At 37.0% G+C, this 19,185-nt stretch overlaps 1 protein-coding gene across 1 annotated transcript in view; it reads right to left on the bottom strand.

The window, feature by feature from the left end:
* The window catches only part of LOC150110095 (uncharacterized), a 279,334-nt gene that overhangs the window by 110,769 nt on the left and 149,380 nt on the right, over nucleotides 1–19,185 (bottom strand). The window contains exon 4 of the mRNA XM_090391369.1: nucleotides 10,301–10,590. Within this exon, the coding sequence (XP_090247495.1) occupies nucleotides 10,301–10,590 (290 nt within the window). The remainder of the gene's footprint in view (nucleotides 1–10,300; nucleotides 10,591–19,185) is intronic.

Below are 19,185 nucleotides of genomic sequence, written 5' to 3' on the forward strand. Positions count from 1 at the left end.
CTACTCTTTTCAAAATCTCATCTCAATTAATCTGATAAAATACTCTCACTAACTTAAATGTCTCTATCATATTAACTCTTTTACTCCTACCCACTAAAACTCTGCAATTCCCATTTTTTCAATCTATCTCTCCATAGCTACAGTCCAAAGCCCTCATATTGTCTTAGGCACTTGCCTCTGAACCCTCTCCAAGGTCTCCACATCACACTGAAATCCAGTCCAAGTGTGGTCTGAGCAGTGCCTTATACAGTGGCACAACCAATTCCTTATCCCTATATGTTAGAGTACTTCTTATCATAGCAGTACTATGATGTGCAGCCTTTGCAACACTAGCAATATGCCCTCTAAACTTCAGTCAGATGTGAACCATCACTCCCAATTCATTAATCCCATCCACTTCCTGCAGTACTGCACCATCAATACAGTACACAGCCTTTCATTTCTGCACTCCAAAATGCAACACTTTGCATTTATTGATATTAAAACTACAACCCAACTCCTTTGTCCAAGTAAAAAGTCTATTCAAATCTTCCTGAAGGGATTCAGCATCAGAAATGCTACTTATAATTCTTCCTATCTTTGCATCATCATCAGCAAATAACTGAAGATCCCCAGTCACTCTACATGATATGCCACAAGCAGGAGCCAAAAAAAAACAAAACTCTGGGGTATGCCACTGGTTACTTTACTCACATTTTTCTCTTATTTGGCCTCTCTACATAAATATACATGACATCTTTCCATGAATACATACTACATTCACTGCCTTGTATCATTTTTTGAAAAATCTATGGCATTTATTTTATGTCTTCTGCACAGACCTATGCAATTATTTGCCTTTCACCACCATGTTTTATCAGTGTGCTAACAAAAACAATAAATTTATGATAATATCACCTAAGAAATTTATCTAAATTTCTTAGGTGATATTATCATCTCCAACACTTAATATGCAATTTAAACCAGGGGTGTGAACCTTTTTAAATGTGCCTGACAAAACTGCCACATTTTTTATGCAAAATTTAAGATTTAAGAACATTATTAGATATTGTGAAGAGGAAAAGTGTCAATGGGAGAATAGTGTGTGTGCTGCCTCGTTTTGACAATTACGAGTTAAGTAGACGAGCAATGATAATGAATGATATGATTGCAAGAATGTGCAGAAAAAGAGGTCTGGAGTTTGTTGATGTTTGGAGTGTGTTTGAAGGAAAAAGGCAGTTGTATGCTAGAGATGGACTGCATCTTAACATGGAAGGACATAAGAGATTGAAGAAGTTATTGTTTTCTGAACAGGTTGAAGTTATTGGGCAGGGAAACTAATATTGAAAAGGTTGAGTGTAAGAGAGAGAAACTTTAGCACTGATTGTGTATTTATTGATCCTTACAGGCAGAATAAATTGCAGAAGAGAGGGGGAAAAAATCGGCATAGGACTACGGTAGTTAGTGACTTATATATCAGTTCTAAAGCCGGTACAAGATCTAGAGGGAATCTGCAATTTTTGTATACCAATGCTAGAAGCATTAGAAATAAGAGAGAAGAATTTTTGGCATTAGTCAGTGAAATCTCACCAAAAGTTGTAGGCATTAGTGAAACTTGGCTGTCAGCAGAAGATGTGGTCACTGGAATTGAATGTGATGGGTACAGTATTTTCAGGGAGGATAGAGAAGATAGAACAGGAGGAGGAGTACTGTTGATGATAGCTGATGTGTTGCAGCCAAAGAAAGTAGTATATCATGATGATAGACATGTGAATGAGAGTTCATTTGAGGCAGTCTGGTGCGAAATAGTGACCAACGCAACCAAATATACAGTTGGATGCTGCTATAGGCCAGGGAGTACAGGGGGAGATATTGAATTCATGCATCAGCAACTTAGTGCAATGAGTGAAGGCTTAGTGATTATTATGGGGGATTTTAATTATGGTGATATCAATTGGAAGGAGGAAATATCACGTAGCAAAAAGGAAATGGAGTTCATACATCTGCTACGAGATAATTACTTGAAACAGCACGTAACTGAAGGGACACGTGGTGTGAGAGTGTTGGACCTGGTTATTGGTTCAGAGGTTATGTGCATAAGTAAGGTGACCTCGTTACCTCCAGTTGGTGAAAGCGATCATGTGGTATTGACTTGGGAGGTTGCAAAATCTGTGGATTTTTCTATTAAGAAGGGGTATGTACGAAACTACAGGTTAGGCAATTATAACAAGCTTCGGAGTGAGCTTGCAGCCATCCCATGGCAGAACATATTGCAAGGGAAAGATGTTAGCAGTGCTTGGGATAAAATCAGTGGGTATCTGAGGAAAGCAATATCAGATTGTGTCCCCATGGTCAGGAGGTCAAACAAGGCAGGCATTAGATGGATGAGCAGTAGTATCAAGCTTGAACTACAAAAAAAGAAAATGTTATGGAGAATTTACAAGGAGAAGGGCGATCAGGATACCCATGAGCAGTACAAGGCTCAAGCTAGGAAGGTTACCAGCATAGTAAGAAAAGCTAAATCAGATTATGAGAAGACCTTAGCCAAAGAGATCAAGGGTAATCCCAAAGAGTTCTTCCGCTATGTGGCAAGTAAGAGGAAGAATGACTTCGGAAGGATAACCTTAGTGGGTGCTGATGGTATTGAGGTGACAAAATCAGATGTAATAGTCGAGTTACTGAGTGATCACTTCTCAAAAGTCTATCACCCAAGTGAGGATATCTCTATACCTATAGCAATACCTAATGTGAGAATTGAAGCTAAAGAATCAGAGGTATTAAATATATTGCGAAACTTAAATGCAAACACTGCGGTAGGCTTAGATGGAATATCAGCTCGGGTGTTGCGTGAATGTGCAAATGAATTGTCAACCCCTCTTACCTGGATATTTAATTTAAGTTTGAACTCTGGTATGGTCCCTAGGGAGTGGAAGTTAGGCAAAGTGGTTCCTTTGCATAAGGGTGGCTCTAAAACTGCAGTATTGAATTACAGACCAATCACCATCTCAGGAGTAGTGGTAAAAGTATTGGAAAAGTTGGTTAAAGACAAAATTCAAGAATGGGTGGATCAGGATATGATACTCTATAGAGGCCAACATGGTTTTGTTAAAGGTAGATCCTGCCTTAGCAATCTATTAACTATCCATAATAGAATAACATCAGAGTTGGACAAAGGAACTGGCTACACAGTGGTACTTCTGGATTTTGCTAAGGCTTTTGACAGGATACCCCATAGAACACTGTTACGCAAATTGGAGCAGATGGGAATGGATATTAAATTGGTGATATGGATAGGAGAATGGCTCAGGGAGAGATACCATAAGGTGGTGTATGGAGGAGCCGAGTCCAGAATGAGGCAGGTGACCAGTGGTGTGCCTCAGGGCTCTGTGCTTGGGCCAATGTTGTTTAATTTGTATATAAATGATATAGGAAACGGCTTAAAGGGAGATATTCAGTTGTTTGCTGATGATGCAAAGTTGTGTAGTGCAATAAAAAATCAAGCTGATGTTGAAAGTTTGCAGGAGGATTTAAATAAGCTGGTAAAATGGGCAAAAGAAAATGGATGTCAGTTCAATGTGGAAAAGTGTAAAGTCTTGCATTTTGGGATTAAAAGATTACCAGCTGTGTACTACATAGATGGAAAGGTACTCCAAGAGATTGATGAGGCTAGGGACTTAGGGGTATTGGTAGATAAGGAGATGAAGTTCAGAGGACACATTGCTAAGGTGTCCAAGATTGCACATAGGATTACTTGGTTGTTGAGGAACACACTGACATCCAGAGATAAAGAGGTTATTATTCCCCTTTATAAAGCATTGATACTTCCACATTTGGATTACTGTGCTCAGGTCTGGTCACCTGGATTCCTTGGAGATGAGGAGGCTGTGGAGAGGGTTCAGAGAAGAGTGACCAAGTTGGTGAGTGATATAAAAAATGCTCCCTACATTGATAGATTGAGAGCTTGTGGATTGCAGAGATTGGCTGATAGGCGAAGAAGAGGGGATATGATAGAAACATTCAAATTACTAAAAGGTTTTTATAGGATTGATGCAGGGGAAATGTTTCAGCTGTGTGATAGTGATGGAAGAACAAGAGGTCATCTCTGGAAATTAAAGAAGAGTGTGGTTAACAAAGGTGTCAGAACAAGGTTTTTTGCCTGGAGGGTGGTGAATGAGTGGAATTCATTGCCTGACTTTGTTGTGAGCTCTTCATCTGTAAATGAATTCAAGAAGAGATATGACAGATATTGTTTTGCTAGTTTGGGTCTCCCGCGATGAGTCTACTGACTCCATGGAGATACCCGTAATAATAATAATAATAATAATAATAATAATAAAATTTTCTCATGTGCCAACCGAAATTTTGGGGAACATATTATTATTATTTGGAGAAAGTTTTCAAATAATCAAAAATCATACTAGAGCAGTAAAATCAAAGAATATTGTACAAGTGATTAATTATTGTAAGTCATGTAAGATTGAATGAATGTAAAAATTAGCAATGGAATTTTTACTCGAAAGTCCTTCTACCCTGTTGATAACATGGATATTTTTTATTTGCCTTTAAATGTAATTCTAACTGCCCCACAATTTAAAGATACAATATTTAACATCAGCGAAAGTGCAAACAACAAATATGAATTTTTAGTTTTTTTTTTTTTTTTTTGATCAATCAGATATAAGTTTTTTCAAGTTTTTCATATATTACAGTGCACAATCTCATAATTGTTTTGCTAAAGCACAATAAAAGAAAATAATATTAAAAGATATTCTTTTATTATTATTACCCAAGACCTCATGAAGTCAAAGACACATCTGGGAGATCAGACAGCTCATCATACCATGCTTTGAACACATTCAAACTCCCTGCAGACACCACACTCTCAGGCAAGGCATTCCAATCAGTTACAACTCTGCATGAAAAAAACCTGCCTCTCACTCCCCTACTCACACCTTCTTTATACAGTTTCCAGGGATGACCTCTGGTTCTCCCCTGATCTCCCACTATTTTCTGTAGAACTTCTCCAGCATTGATCCTATTACAACCCCTTACCAACTTGTAGGGTTCTATCATATCTCCACTCTTCCTCCTGTCCACCAGACTCTGCAAATTGCATCTCCTCAATCTTTCCTCATACTCGACATTCCAGAGGTCAGAAACTACCTTAGTCAGTTGCTTTTAGACCCTTTCCAACATCTCTTCATCCTTCTGAAAACCAGGTGATTAATTCTTAATCCCTTATAAGTAATACATAAAAATTGCAGATAAAAATAAAATATTATTTTACCTACATAATATATTAAACAGAAATTAATCTTTACCATTTTTAGCACATTAAAACATTAAATCAAAACTAGAGAAAGAAAAACAGTGGACGTTTTATTTATTTATCATCAATGAGACTTCTGCTGCTGTACCACTGATGACAGGTAATTTATAACAGGTTTATATTTTATAACCTTTAGAGATATGCAAGTGCTACTAGTTTCATATGTAAGGCTACTCCTATTACCAGACTTAACAAAGTTCATCACTGAGAACAATGATTCACAAGAATATGTAGATGCAAAAATGGATGGTAATGCTGTTGCAAAGGTTTTTAAACATACAAAAGTTTTCTGGAATAGTATTCCAAGCCCTTAGTACCTCATTTTCCACTTCTCTCTGTTACTCCCATCTCTAATTGATCCTTTTCAAATTCTCCAAGTCAACTCTGAGGTCATCAAATTTCTGCTTCCAGCTACTTGGAAAATCAATCAACTGCATTTTAAAATCATCCATAATTATCCATGAAAACATGTGCAAGTTTAATTCATCTAGTTTTATAGTGTCTAGAAACTTAATGAATTTTGCAGTCTCTTCTAATTCTCTGAACTTAACAACTCAGAGAGAGAGAGAGAGAGAGAAGCTCAACATTGACACAATGATGCTTAAAAATAGCTCTGAAGACACTGGTGGTCTGCTCTGTCATCCTTTTGGAGATCACTAATGTATTTCTTTAGGTTTGGAAAATATCTAAATCTCTCACTGTCTACATCCCTCTTAAAAACTCCTAGTTTCATTTCAAGTGCCTCTATATCATTAAACATAACATCAAGAGTCTCACCAGAACTCCTATAGTTTAAGGTTCAAATCATTTAAATGTTCGCAAAAATATGCAAAAAATATCAGTTTACAAACCCGCACGATATCATACATTTCTTTATAAGACATTAGTCAAAAAAGAGATTTATCTCATCCAGGCATTCAACAAGTCATTTCAGAACAAGATCTCGATTAAGCCAATGAACATTGTTGTATATTATCAGTCCTTTGTACAACAAATCCACCTTACTTAATAGATTCTGAAATTGTCTTTTATTCAAAGCACTGCAGAAATGTAATTAACATCCTTGGGTACTGTTTGCATCACTTCTTGAAGTTCCTTTAGGCCAGCTTTTGCACATAAAGTCTCCTCATGTATGATGCAATGTTGATCAGTGGATGGTCGACATGTTTTACAAAGAGATTTACAAATCCTGCTTCCTTACCAATCATGCTGGTGCACCATCTGTTGTGATGGATGCCACTTTTGAAATATCTATTGGCCGAATAGATAATTCATTCATAACTGCTTTACATATTTCAACCTCAGTGGTTGTTCTTGTGTATTCCTTTCCAACTTAAGTATCCTATCCTTAACTGTTTTTCTACTCACAGACAAATCTTTAATAGGCTGAATAATTTTTAACTTTTCTGAAAGATTGCCAAAAAGGAAAGGAGCACATTCTACCATGCTTCTTTAATATACTTCCTATCACTGAATGGTTTTCCATGTTGAGCAATAACTTCTGAAACCTCAAAACTAGCAGCAACTAAGTTGGAATTTGAACTAGGCCTACCTGAAATAAATTTCATTAAAGTATCAGACTGTTTTTTTTTTGTCTTGCTCAGTTCATGAGAAATTAATTCTTTTCTTCTTGCTCACTTTTATTGCATAAGTTCTTATGAAACAGTTTCAAAATGCCTCTTTACAGAACAAGTCCTACAAACAACTAATTTGAGGATAAAATGCATAATGATTTATTATCTTTCTTAATCATACCAAATTTTTCAGTCCATATTTTAAATTCTCTAATATCCTCTTCATTTAAATGTCTATGTTTCTTTGCTGGTGGTTGTGACATTCTATACGATGTGTAAGGAGCAGGAAGCAAATAAAAATAAATGATAATGGCGTGTATACATACATACACACACACACACACACACACGTGTGTGTGTGTGTGTGTGTGTGTTCAATAATTTAATGACTTAAACCACCAAGGTAATTAAGAATAATATGGACACAACTACTTTTGTTGGTAAGCCAACTTCGTCAAGTGTCAAAGTACAAATATATATTAAAAAAAACCGACAGAAACATTACACACTAACAACAACAGAGCCATCAAAAAAACTACAGTTAAGTTCAAATTGGAGTTCGCACTTCAGTTCTAGCTACATTTATATGCGTGCGTGTGATCTCGTGAGAATACCAGCACTGAACAGCAGAATTATGAGAATCTGGCAAATTTATTCATGTGGGTAGAATCGAAGGTGATTTCTTTAGGCTCCAGGATGCATCTTTCAAATTCATCGTAACATTTGTGAATATTAGAAGTTTGATTCCAGTCTATTCGGTGTTGGTGGCCTTCATCAGAGTTTACAGAGAACAAGACGTAGCTGGCAAGGACACTGGCTCAGATTCTATTATAAGAGATGTCTCTTTTGTGCTCTTCAAGACAAAGAAGGATTGATTTATCAGTTTGTCTGTAGTAAGGTTTCCCACAACTACAAATAATTCTGTATACTCCTGGGAGCTGAAGATGGTGATGTTGTGATGAAAGTTATTTAGATGATCTAAGAAAACATTGAGGTTGTCTGGGCCGTGTTCCCATATAAGAAAACATTGTTGGTATAACTGAGCCAGATTTTAGGTTTCAGTACAGCCAAACAAAGTGCTTTTTCTTCCAAGTTTTCGAGAAATGTGTTTGCTAGCACTTGCATGACAACATCAAATTCACCTCGGAGCTAGAAGTTAACAATTGTCTTTCTTTTTTAGACATAAAGTTAACCAGGAGTACTGATAATATTAAAATTTCAATCTTCAGGAAACCAACACATACAGATAGATACCTTCACTCATCCTCTCACCACTACCCTCCACAGAAATATAGCATTATATCTACTCTTGCACATCGGGCCAGATCCTTATTATCAGACGACGAAGAGTTTCAAAATGAACTTAATTTCCTCAAAAAGACCTTGGTCAATAATGGTTTCATGCCAAAAAGTATTGAGAAACTTCTTTTTCACCATCGTCAACAAACTAATGAAGATTCTACTACCAAGCAGAGCTTACATCTCCTTGCCTTACATTAGTTCCCTCTCCCCCAAAACTGGCTAGATCGGAGTTCGACATCAAAACGTGCTTCTCTCCTTTATCTAAACTCCGATCTATTCTTAGTCAGCCAAAAGAAAAACATCACCATCTTCAGTTCCCAGGAGTATACAGAATTATTTGTAGTTGTGGTAAACCTTACTACAGACAAACTAATAAACCAATCTTTCTCCATCTTGAAGAGTACAAAAGAGACATCTCTTATAATAGAATCAGAGCCAGTGCCCTCACCAGCTACGTCTTGTTCTCTGTAAACTATGATGAAGGCCGCCAACACCAAATAGACTGGAATCAAACTCCTAATATTCACAAATGTTATGATGAACTTAAAAGATGTATCCTGGAGTCAAAAGAAATCACCCTCGATTCTACCCACATGAATAACAACCTTAGCTACAAATTGCAAAATTCGCATTGCTCTGCTGTTCAGTGCTCGCATTCTTGCAAGATCACACGCGCGTGTATAAATGTAGCTAGAATTGAAGTATGGACACCAATTTGAATTTAACTGTAGTTTTTTTTTTGATAGTTCTGTTGTTGTTAGTGTGTAATGTTTCTGTCCTTTTTTGTATATATCTTTGTACTTTGATGCCTGACTAAGTTGGCTTACCAAAGAAACTAGTTGTGTCTGTATTAAACTTTTATTCTTAATTATCTCAGTGGTTTAAGCCATTAAAATTATTGAACAAGTTCAGAAACCGAGTCAATCTGCATATATATATATATATAGCATAAATATAAATAGAAAAAAAAGGAGGAAGGAGAAACAGAAGTCAAGAAGGGAATAAAGTGAATGACAAAAGGAAAAAAGTAAACTAACTGAATGACCAAAATTGTACAACGACAAGGTCCATACAAAAAATAATTGCTTTCTTTATACATCTTCCAACTTTAATGAAAATCGGATCATGGGGTGTAAAAATATGAACAGAGACATACGGACACAGACAAAAATTATAATTTGGACTCAGAAAATCTCATCATAATCTCTCTCTGCATACACCTACAAAGTTTAAGCAAACCAAAAATTAGTACAATTATAATCCTACTTAAACCTACACACATGCAAATGAAAGAGAAAGGTACGCATGCCATCTAATCACTTGCAGATAATACTTCATAATCTGAATATTAATAATACTTTTCACATAGCTTTAACAATAACTTATGTTTATGGCAATGTACAGAAAATTTGCATTTATATCTAATAAATTCAACATATTAATTAACAATAAATACTTCCAATCCATATTTTAATGACTTAAAATGTAATTAAATCCAAATCCACATATATACACACTTTAGAAAATCGATAAATTCTTTATGAATTTATATAAAATGATGGTAAAGGAGTCATGCCACATCTGGCTGTCTGGAAAACGATGCAACAACTGAACGGGAAATAGGATGTTTGTTTCATTTTTTTATTATTACCAAAACAGTTGTTAGTATTTGTTTCTTTATTGCATTTTTATTTGGTATTGCTCTACTTAATAAAATTGTATTCTATTAAGTTAAAATATACAACTCAGCGAAGATGTTGGATATGTATTTATTTATTTAATTATTTTTCAAGAGGAGCCCTGGGTTGCATGCCGAAAAAATTCGTTGGCATGCCACGTTTAGCATACATGCCAAGGGTTCCTCATCCCTGATTTAGACAATATCGACACACACATCTAAATATAAAATTTACTTATCTTGCTGCAGCCCACATGACAAGTGATGTTTTAACTCATGCTATCTATTATCAGGTTTGTGTAACTCTGAATTGACATAAGTAATGTGAATATGTTGGGAATTCTGTAATTATAAATAATTTATAAATAATTTATAATTTAATATTTAATATTTAATAATTTATAAATAAATATTTATAACCATAAAAAATGAATTTACCTTTAATGATACTGATGACCACATTGGATCCTTATCGTGTATTAATGGCGGGATATCCAGAAACTCGTCTAGATCATCATTAGATATATATCTGTTAATGGGCTGCTTAGGTATTTGTGTTTTGTTTTTTTCACCATCACTAATCATCTTTATATACTCATGTAATCGATAAAATCCAGGCTTTGCAACTTTATCTGTGAAACTTGTCTTCAACCAAAATGAATATATATCCTGATATGTTGGATTCATAATTGGTGATGAAATATTTTCCGATTCACCAGAAATCACACCTGGAAAAGAAAAAAAAAATCAGCTCGTTTGTAATAACCATTTGTTTCATAACATAAGAATGATAATCGCATGCATTATGGTTATCTTTCACAACAGTGTAACAAGAGCAGTGGATGAGGATGAGGCATACACTGTCATTTCTTTTGGATTTTGTAAAAGCATGTTTCACATAAAGTTTTTTTTTTTTTTATCGTACAATGAAACCTGTAGAAAATTCATGACTAAACACATGTAATAATCAAAGTAATAAGTAAATATTTCATCCTAAGTATCTTAGGATATTGTGAGTACAGTCAATTCAAACAATACTAGGAATAAGATACAGTTAGGGTGCATGATTACAATGGAATCCCAATATGCATGCAGTAGCGTGTTATAGAATTAAATTAAAATATATCTGGAGGGGGGGGGGAACAGATTACATTAAAAATAAGATGACATATATAAAAAATTAGTTTACACACTTTTGTATAACAATTTCCCATACTTTAAGAATAGCAAGAATGTCATTACGGTTTAGATTTGGCCTGTGAAGTAGGGCTTCAGCATGTTATAAACGTTCATGTTTATATAAAGATCTATGTAGAAGTTTGGTCTTTTTTCCAATGGATCCCATGATTTGGGTTTTCAACTCCGTGTTATGTGAGGCTAGATTTTTGCGGTTTGATAAGACAGATATCGTCTTGATATTCCGAAATGCATTCATGAACAGATCTTCCTGTCTGTCCATAGTAAGACAATCTACAGGAGCACAGAACCTCATACATGCCAGGTAGCATCATAGGTGAGAGTTTGCCTTTAGGAGAAGGTAACACGTTATAGATCTGGTTGATTGGTTTGTAGGTAGTAGCAAGTTTGTATTTCTTCATAATGTTTGAAAGACGTTCAGAGATGCCTTTGACATAAGGTATGGGAATCCTACGGGCTTGTTCTTGTCTAGGTTGATGTGTGGGAAAGTGACTGATGATTTTTGAGTTGTTTTAAGATTGTATCCATTTAGTATGGCTGTATTTTTGATTATTTCCAATTCTTGAATAAATTTAGTTTAATCCTTTATCCAAGTGTAAGCAAACAAAGTTTGCACCTGAAGTATCTCCAGGACTTAGGCAACTCATGGTAAAGGCGGACCAAGCTTTCATCACTACTTGTCTTAATATCTCCCATAATGCAAAGCACATCTCCTTGTAGACATATATAATGCTATGCATTAAGGGAAGGGCCACTACACAGATGGGTTTCAACCTTTATTGAGGTCTCGTCAGTGGGAGCCAGACCCAGAGGTGGTGATACTAAGGTGGAAGCAATGGAGAAAAAAAACTTCCAACATCTTCCAATTCTTTGTTTAGAGATTTTTCAGAGGAGCAAAATCTGTGTGCTCCGGTTACTAATGATTTAATGATGCCAAATTTTTGAGATGGATGATGAGCAGAAGAATTGTGAATGTAGCAACCTGACAATGTGAAGTAGGGCTTCAGCACATTCTTTATAAAAACGTTCATGTTTATATAAAGATCTATGTAGAAGTTTGGTCTTTTTTCCAATGGATCCTATGGTTTGGGTTATGTCTATCGGCTTGTGATAGACAGAAATGGAGATGGAACAATCTTCTTTTCTTTGGATGTGCAAATCCAGAAAGGAGATACCTTGTAGAGATTCTTTGTCTTGCATAAATTTGATGAAGAAGATTTATTTAATCTAGAAACAGATGTAGTTCTTGTTTGGAATGACCCCAGAGAGCAAAGACGTCAACAACCTATTGTAGCCAAATATATTTGGTTTGGGTTTATTATTATTATTATTATTACCACGGGCTACTCCAGGAGTCCTTAGACTCATCGAGGGAGGCCCTAAACATCATGTTCACGCAGCTGTTCAACATTCTCACAGTATCTATCATACCTTGCCTTGAACTCGCTCACCGTCACAGCACCCACAACAGGCTCTGGCAGCTTATTCCACTCATTTACCACTCTAAAAGTAAAGAACCCAGCTCTAACACCCCTGCTAACCATGCTCTTGCCCAGCTTCCATGGGTGTCCCCTAGTTCTCCCACCACCAGTCCTGATCTCAAAAATATCATCTGAATTAATCCTATAGAATCCTTTTAGCAATTTGAATGTCTCAATCATGTCTCCCCTTTTCCGCCTATCAACTAGTTTCTGCAACCCACAAATCTTTAACCTGTTCTCATATGGTTCATTCCATAGACCTGCTATCATCTTAGTCACTCGCCTCTGGATCCTCTCAACCTCCTCCCCATCAAGAAGGAACCGAGGTGACCAAATCTGGGCACAGTAGTCGGGATGAGGTCTTATCAGGGCTCGGTACAGAGGTACAATAACTTGTTTTTCTCTGCTCGTCAAGGTATTTTTCAACAACCAAGTGAGTTGATGAGCTGATTTAGCTACTTTCGCAATGTGCCACCTAAACTTCATCTCCCTATCCACCAACACTCCCAAGTCCCTGGCCTCATCAATCGCTTGGAGTACAGTTCAAACGTGAAAATTTTTTCTTCAAGGTATTCAAGAAACAGGTTGGCTAAGTTTGGTGATAAGGGAGACCCCATTACTGTTCCTTCCTCTTGCTTGTAAATTTTCTCTTTCCAAGTGAAGTAACCGGACATAATAACAAATTTCAATAATTCAACAATATCAAATTGAAATTTTTGAGTTAACAAGTCTACCATTTCCTTATGGGGAATATTAGTGAAGAGGGAGACAATGTCAAAGCTAATTAGCATGTCAGTTTCCAACAGTTGAATGTCTTTTATTTTTATGCAAAACTCTGTTGAATTTTTAATTGATGAGGCTGAGTGGCCTATGTGAAGATGGAGAAGGTTAGATAAAAATCTTGATAATTTGTAAGTCGGGCTGCTAATAGAATCCACGACGGGTCTGAGTGGAACGTTATTTTTGTGAAGCTTAGGTAATCCATATATTCTAGTAGGCCTAGCATGTTCCTGAGTTTTTTTATTGTTCATCTAATATTTTTTATCTTCATCTAAGGAAATAGTTTCATCAAGTAACTTGTTGAGTTTCTTGAGCTTTTTTTTTTGTTTTTTTTGTATATATTTCAATCTCGGAGTAGTAAATTCATTTTTCGGTCATATGATATGGTATCTAAAACTACAGTGGTATTTCCCTTGTCAGCTCTGGTGATGATTATGTTTTTATTACGTTTAAAGGAGCTAAGTGCTTTCAATTCTGATGGTGGGAAATTCAAGAGGATTTGAATAAGCTGAAAAGGTGGAAAATGAAGGGCGAAATGGTGTCAGTTTAATACAACTAAATGTAAAGTTCTAAAATTTGGGATTCACAGATGGAATGCTTCATATTCACTATGTGGAGTTATACTGGAAGGAAGTGGGGTGATTGTAGATAAAAATTTGAAGCTCAGAGGACATACTGCAAAAGTTGTGAAGCTTGATCACATTGCACCCTAACTGTATGTTATTCCTAGTATTGTTTGAATTAACTGTACTGACGATGTCCTAAGATACTTAGGATGAAATATTTACTTATAAAACTTATTACTGTGGTTATTATGTGCATTTGTTTAGACATAACAAGTTGTTTTTTAAGCTGCAATATATGGATTTGGATATTAGGTTAATGGATCGGATTGGTGACTGGCTTTCTCATAGATATCAGAGTTGTATATGAGAGAGCAGTATGGGAGTAAGAAGGTTACAAGTAGTGTTCCACAGGGTTCAGTACTGGGACCATTACTGTTCAATCTTTATGTCAACAATATTGTCCCAGGACTACAGAGAGATGTTCAGTTGTTTGCAGATGATGTAAAGGTTGGGAGGGTTATTAGTAATAGTGCTGATGTTTTGCCTCTTCAGGAGGATTTGAATAAGCTGGAAAGGTGGACAAGTTAAGGGGGTAATGGTGTCGGGTTAATACAACTAAATGTAAGGTTCTAAAATTTGGGATCCACAGGTGGAATTTTTCATATTCACTATGTGGAGTTATACTGGAAGGTAGTGGGTTAATTGTAGATAGAAATTTGAAGCTCAGAGGACATACTGCAAAAGTTGTCAAGCTTGATCACATTAAGTTGAGCATCTCAGAGAACTGCTGCAGTACTGACACAACTCATTACATTGACCACGAGAAATAAAAGAGTTGGTCCCATCGTATAAAACTTTGATCAGACCACATCTGGATTTCTGTGCTCAGATCTGGCCACCAGGATTTGAACAGGATGAAATAATCTTGGAGAAAGTGTGGAGACAGATAACAAAAAGTTATCTGTGGGGGGGGGGAGTAGAAACATGGAATGAATTGCCTGAAAGGGTGGTGAAGGTGCAGACTGTGGATGATTTTAAGGAGTGGTATGATAACTTTTGTTGACCTCCCACAATGAGAACAAAACCTATCATACCTCTCCTTAAACTCATTCACTGTCAAGGCACTCAAAACTAACACTGGCAATCTGTTCCACTCACTGACTACTCTTCATGCAAATTATCTAGTCTGCACAGCCTTACTAATCAACTCTTACACAACAATTTTTTAGCTATGTGGTGAATAGGAGGAGAAAATGATTGTGGAAGAATGACATTGTGGGATGAAAATGGAAATAGAATGACTGATGCAGAGAACATAGTGGAATTGTTCAATGAACACTTTATTGGAGAATTTCATCCTAGAGAAATAGGTTTTAATACTAGAGGGATAGGGCAGGTTCAAGGTTTAGAGGAGAGAGTGTGTTCCAAATACTGAGTAATCTGGATGTCAGTAAAGCTGTGGGAGTGGATGGTATTTCACCACAGGTTTTCAGAGAAGGTGCTAAAGAACTGACAGCTCTTTTGACCTGGCTTTTCAATGAAAGTCTGGCTATGGGAAAGGTACCCAAAGGAATGGAAGGAAGGTAAGATAGTGCCATTTTCATAAGAGTGGTAGCAGACTGGAAGTGTCTAATTATATGCCAGCTTGCGTTTCATCAGTAGTTGTTAAGTTCTTGGAGAAATTAATGAGGGACCATATTCATCGTTGAGTAGATAAGGGTAAGGTTATCTGTGTGAATCAACATGATTTGTTAAGGAGCGCTGTTGCTTTAGTAATATGATTACCTTTTATAATAAAGTGACAAGAGCAGTTGATGAGGGAAAGGCATATACTGCCATTTTTTTGGATTTTGCAAAGCCAGGGTGCCACATGATAAGCTGATACTTAAGTTGCAGCACATAGGTTTAGATGTCAGGTTAGTCAACTGGATTCAAGATTGGCTGTCTGATAGGTATCTCAGAGAGTTGTGTATTGTGGGGCAATATCAAGGAGGCAGAAGGTTACAAGTGGGGGGTTCGACAAGGCTCAATACTGGGACCCTGTATTGTTTAACTTTTATATCAATGCCACTGTCAATGGATTGCAAGGGGATATTCAGTTGTTTGCAGATGATATGAAGCTGGGAAGGATTTTCAGTAATAGTGCAGATGTGGCAGGGCTGCAAGAGGATTTGAATAAACTAGATGGTTGGGCAAATGAATGGGGTATCGGTTTAATGCACCAAAATGTAAAGTCTTGAAGTTTGGGATACATTGATGGGAGGCTGCATACTCGATTGCAGGAGCTGTACTGGAGGAAGTAGGGGAGACAAGAGATCTGGGAGGGGGGGGTGATGATTGATAGAAAACAAATTCAGGGAAGATACTGCAAAGGTGATGAAAGTAACCCAGAGGATTGCTGCAATACTGAGAAGGACACTGACTTGCAGAGAAAAAAGAGTTATCATTCCATTGTATAAGACCCTGATCTGACCACACTTAGACTACTATTGTTCTCAAATTTGGTCCTCAGGATTTGAATGGGAGAAATGAACTGTGTTGAAAGGGTACAGAGGCAGATAACAAAGATGGTTTCAGGACTATACAATGTTAGTTATGAGGATCAGCTGAAGGAATATGGACTGCAGAGTTTGGTGGATAGAAGGAGGAGGAGGAGGAGAGGTGATATGATCCAGACTTTAACTGTTGAGAAGCAATTACAGGGTTGACACTGGGGAGTTCTTTCACTTGGTGGAACAACAGGGTATTAGCAAATGACAAGGGGCCATCCCTGGAAGTTATGAAACGAAGCTGTGAGCAAGAATGTCAGGAGTGGTTTCTTTGTGTGGAGGGTGGTTGAACTGTGGAATGCATTACCTAATAGTGGTGAAAGCAAGAACAGTCAATGAGTTCAAGGAGTGGTATGATAGACTTTGTGTTTCCTAGGAAGGCCCTCCCATGATGAGTCTCTTGACTCCATGGAGGCCTGAATAATAATAATATTATTGAAAAATGTATTTATTTATCCAATCCTTCAATTATCAGAAAAGCATGTTCTGAAAATTCAAGGATCTGATAATTAAAGTACAATTACTTTAATTATCAGACTCAGAAGTTGGTTGACATGCAAGGGTAGGTTAATTGAAGGATCGCTGTTTTGAAGGTTGGAAAAATAAATCATAGATTACTATATTATAGGGTTATTGCCATGGAATGTGAAAATTCATCACTGAAAAGCCAACTTCTTCTTCTGCTGCAGCTTGTCCCACTTAAGTAGGGTCGCTGTTCTCAGTGAGTCTCCTCCACATCCTCCTGTCTTGGGCTATAAGCACATCCCAGTTCTTCATCCTCAAGTCCTCCTTCACCAGCTCCCTCCAACTCTTCTTTGGCCACCTGTGCTTCCTCCTCCCCTGCAAATCCATTTGCATGACCTTTCTTCAAACATATTCATCCTCCTTCCTTATCACATGACCAAACCATCTCACACTTGCCTCCTGTATCTTCGCTCCTAAGTTGTAACTTTCGCCATTCCCCCCCCCCACACACACACACACCCACACACACACATAGTCATTTCTCAGACGAACCTTTCTGGTCACACCACACATCCACCTAAGCATTTTCATCTCAGCTACCTCCATCCTGCTGATGTTATTTTTCCTCAGGGCCACAGTTTCCTCAGGGCCACAGCATACGTCATAGCTGGTCTCACTACTGTACAGTAGATTTTACTTTTACATTCATCAGCACCCTCTTATCCCATAGCACTCCAGCCATCTCTCTCTCTCTCTCTCTCTCTCTCTATTCCCCCCTTGTATCCTGCATCCCACTTTTTCTCAGCCCCTCCATCCTCCTTCACTGTTGAGCCTAAGTATCTAAACCCCCCCACCACCTTCCCGATGACATTTCCTTCCAGCTCTAGATCTGTCTCCTGGATGCCATCCATTTCGCAACACATATAATCTATCTTACTTCTGTTTAGTCTCGTACAAGGGTGGTTTGAACAGTTCTCAGCCTCGACCATAGATGGCAACACTATTGGCAAGATTTTTTTTTCTAAGTTGGTACATCTCTCATAAGTATCCATGTGAAATTGCAAGTCATTCTATCAAGTAGTTTGTTTTATACAGCTGTATAAATCTGTATCCCTTAAAATGGATAAAACTGAGTATCGTGCGGTTATAAAATTCTTTGTTAAAAAAGGTTTAACATCAAAAGAAATTCATTCAAAGTTCATAAAAGTTTATGGACACTCTTCTTTTCCTGCATTTTTGACAATTAAGGAATGGGCTGCAGAGTTTAAATATGGTACCAGCCTTGAAATGATCCACATCTAAAAAGTGTAACAACACCAGAAATCATTGATCAAGTGCACAATATGGTATTGGATGACGGGCAAGTCAAAGTGACTGAAACTGCTGAGTCTATAGGCATTTCAAAAGAAGGTGCAAGATATATTTTGCATGAAGAATTGCAAATGTAAAAAGCTTTGCACAAGATGGGTGCTGCGCTTGCTCACAGAAAATCAAAATCGCACTCGCATGAAAATCCCTGAACAGTGTGCTTGGAGCATTTTAACAAGAATAAAACTGATTTTGTAAGGTGATTTATTACTATGGATGAGACTTGGATTCACCATCACCCACCAGAATCCAAACAGCAGTCAAAACAGTGGACAGAAGCAGATTGTTTAGCACCAAAGAAGACAAATTCGGTTCCATCAGCAGGAAAGGTCATGGCATCAGTGTTTTGGGATGCTAGAGACATTTTGTATATTAATTATCTTGAAAAGGGTAAAACAATAACCAGGAAATATTATTCCGATCTGTTAACCAGACTAGATGAAAAAATTTGTGAGAAAAGACCCAGTTTGTAGAAGAAAAAAATCATCATTTATCAAGACAATTCACCTGCTCACAAAGGTTTTGGCAATGGTATTGGATAAAATTAAGGGATATGCACTATGAATTGTGGGAACAACCACCCTATTCCCAGATTTGGCTCCTTCTGACTTCTATCTCTTCCCAAAACTAAAACTCTTCTTCGCTGGTCAGCATTTTTCTTCGAATCAAGAAGTGATTGCAGCTTTAGAGGGATATTTTGCAGATCCTTCAGAGAACAACTACAGGGACGGGATAATGACGCTGGAATAAATGTATTAGTCTTAAGGGAGATTATGTTGAAAAATAAAAATAACTTTGAATTTATAAATTCTTTTTTTGAAGAATTTATAAATTCTTCAAAAAAATTCAGAGAACTTTTCAGACCAGCCTCGTAAGTAGGCTAGATGTCAATAAGGCAATATGACTTGATGTTGTAG

The sequence above is a fragment of the Typopeltis vanoorti genome, chromosome 1 (genome assembly GCF_054136105.1).
Source record: "Typopeltis vanoorti isolate ZY-2024b chromosome 1, IOZ_Tvanoo_1.0, whole genome shotgun sequence".
Classification (NCBI taxonomy): domain Eukaryota; kingdom Metazoa; phylum Arthropoda; class Arachnida; order Uropygi; family Thelyphonidae; genus Typopeltis; species Typopeltis vanoorti.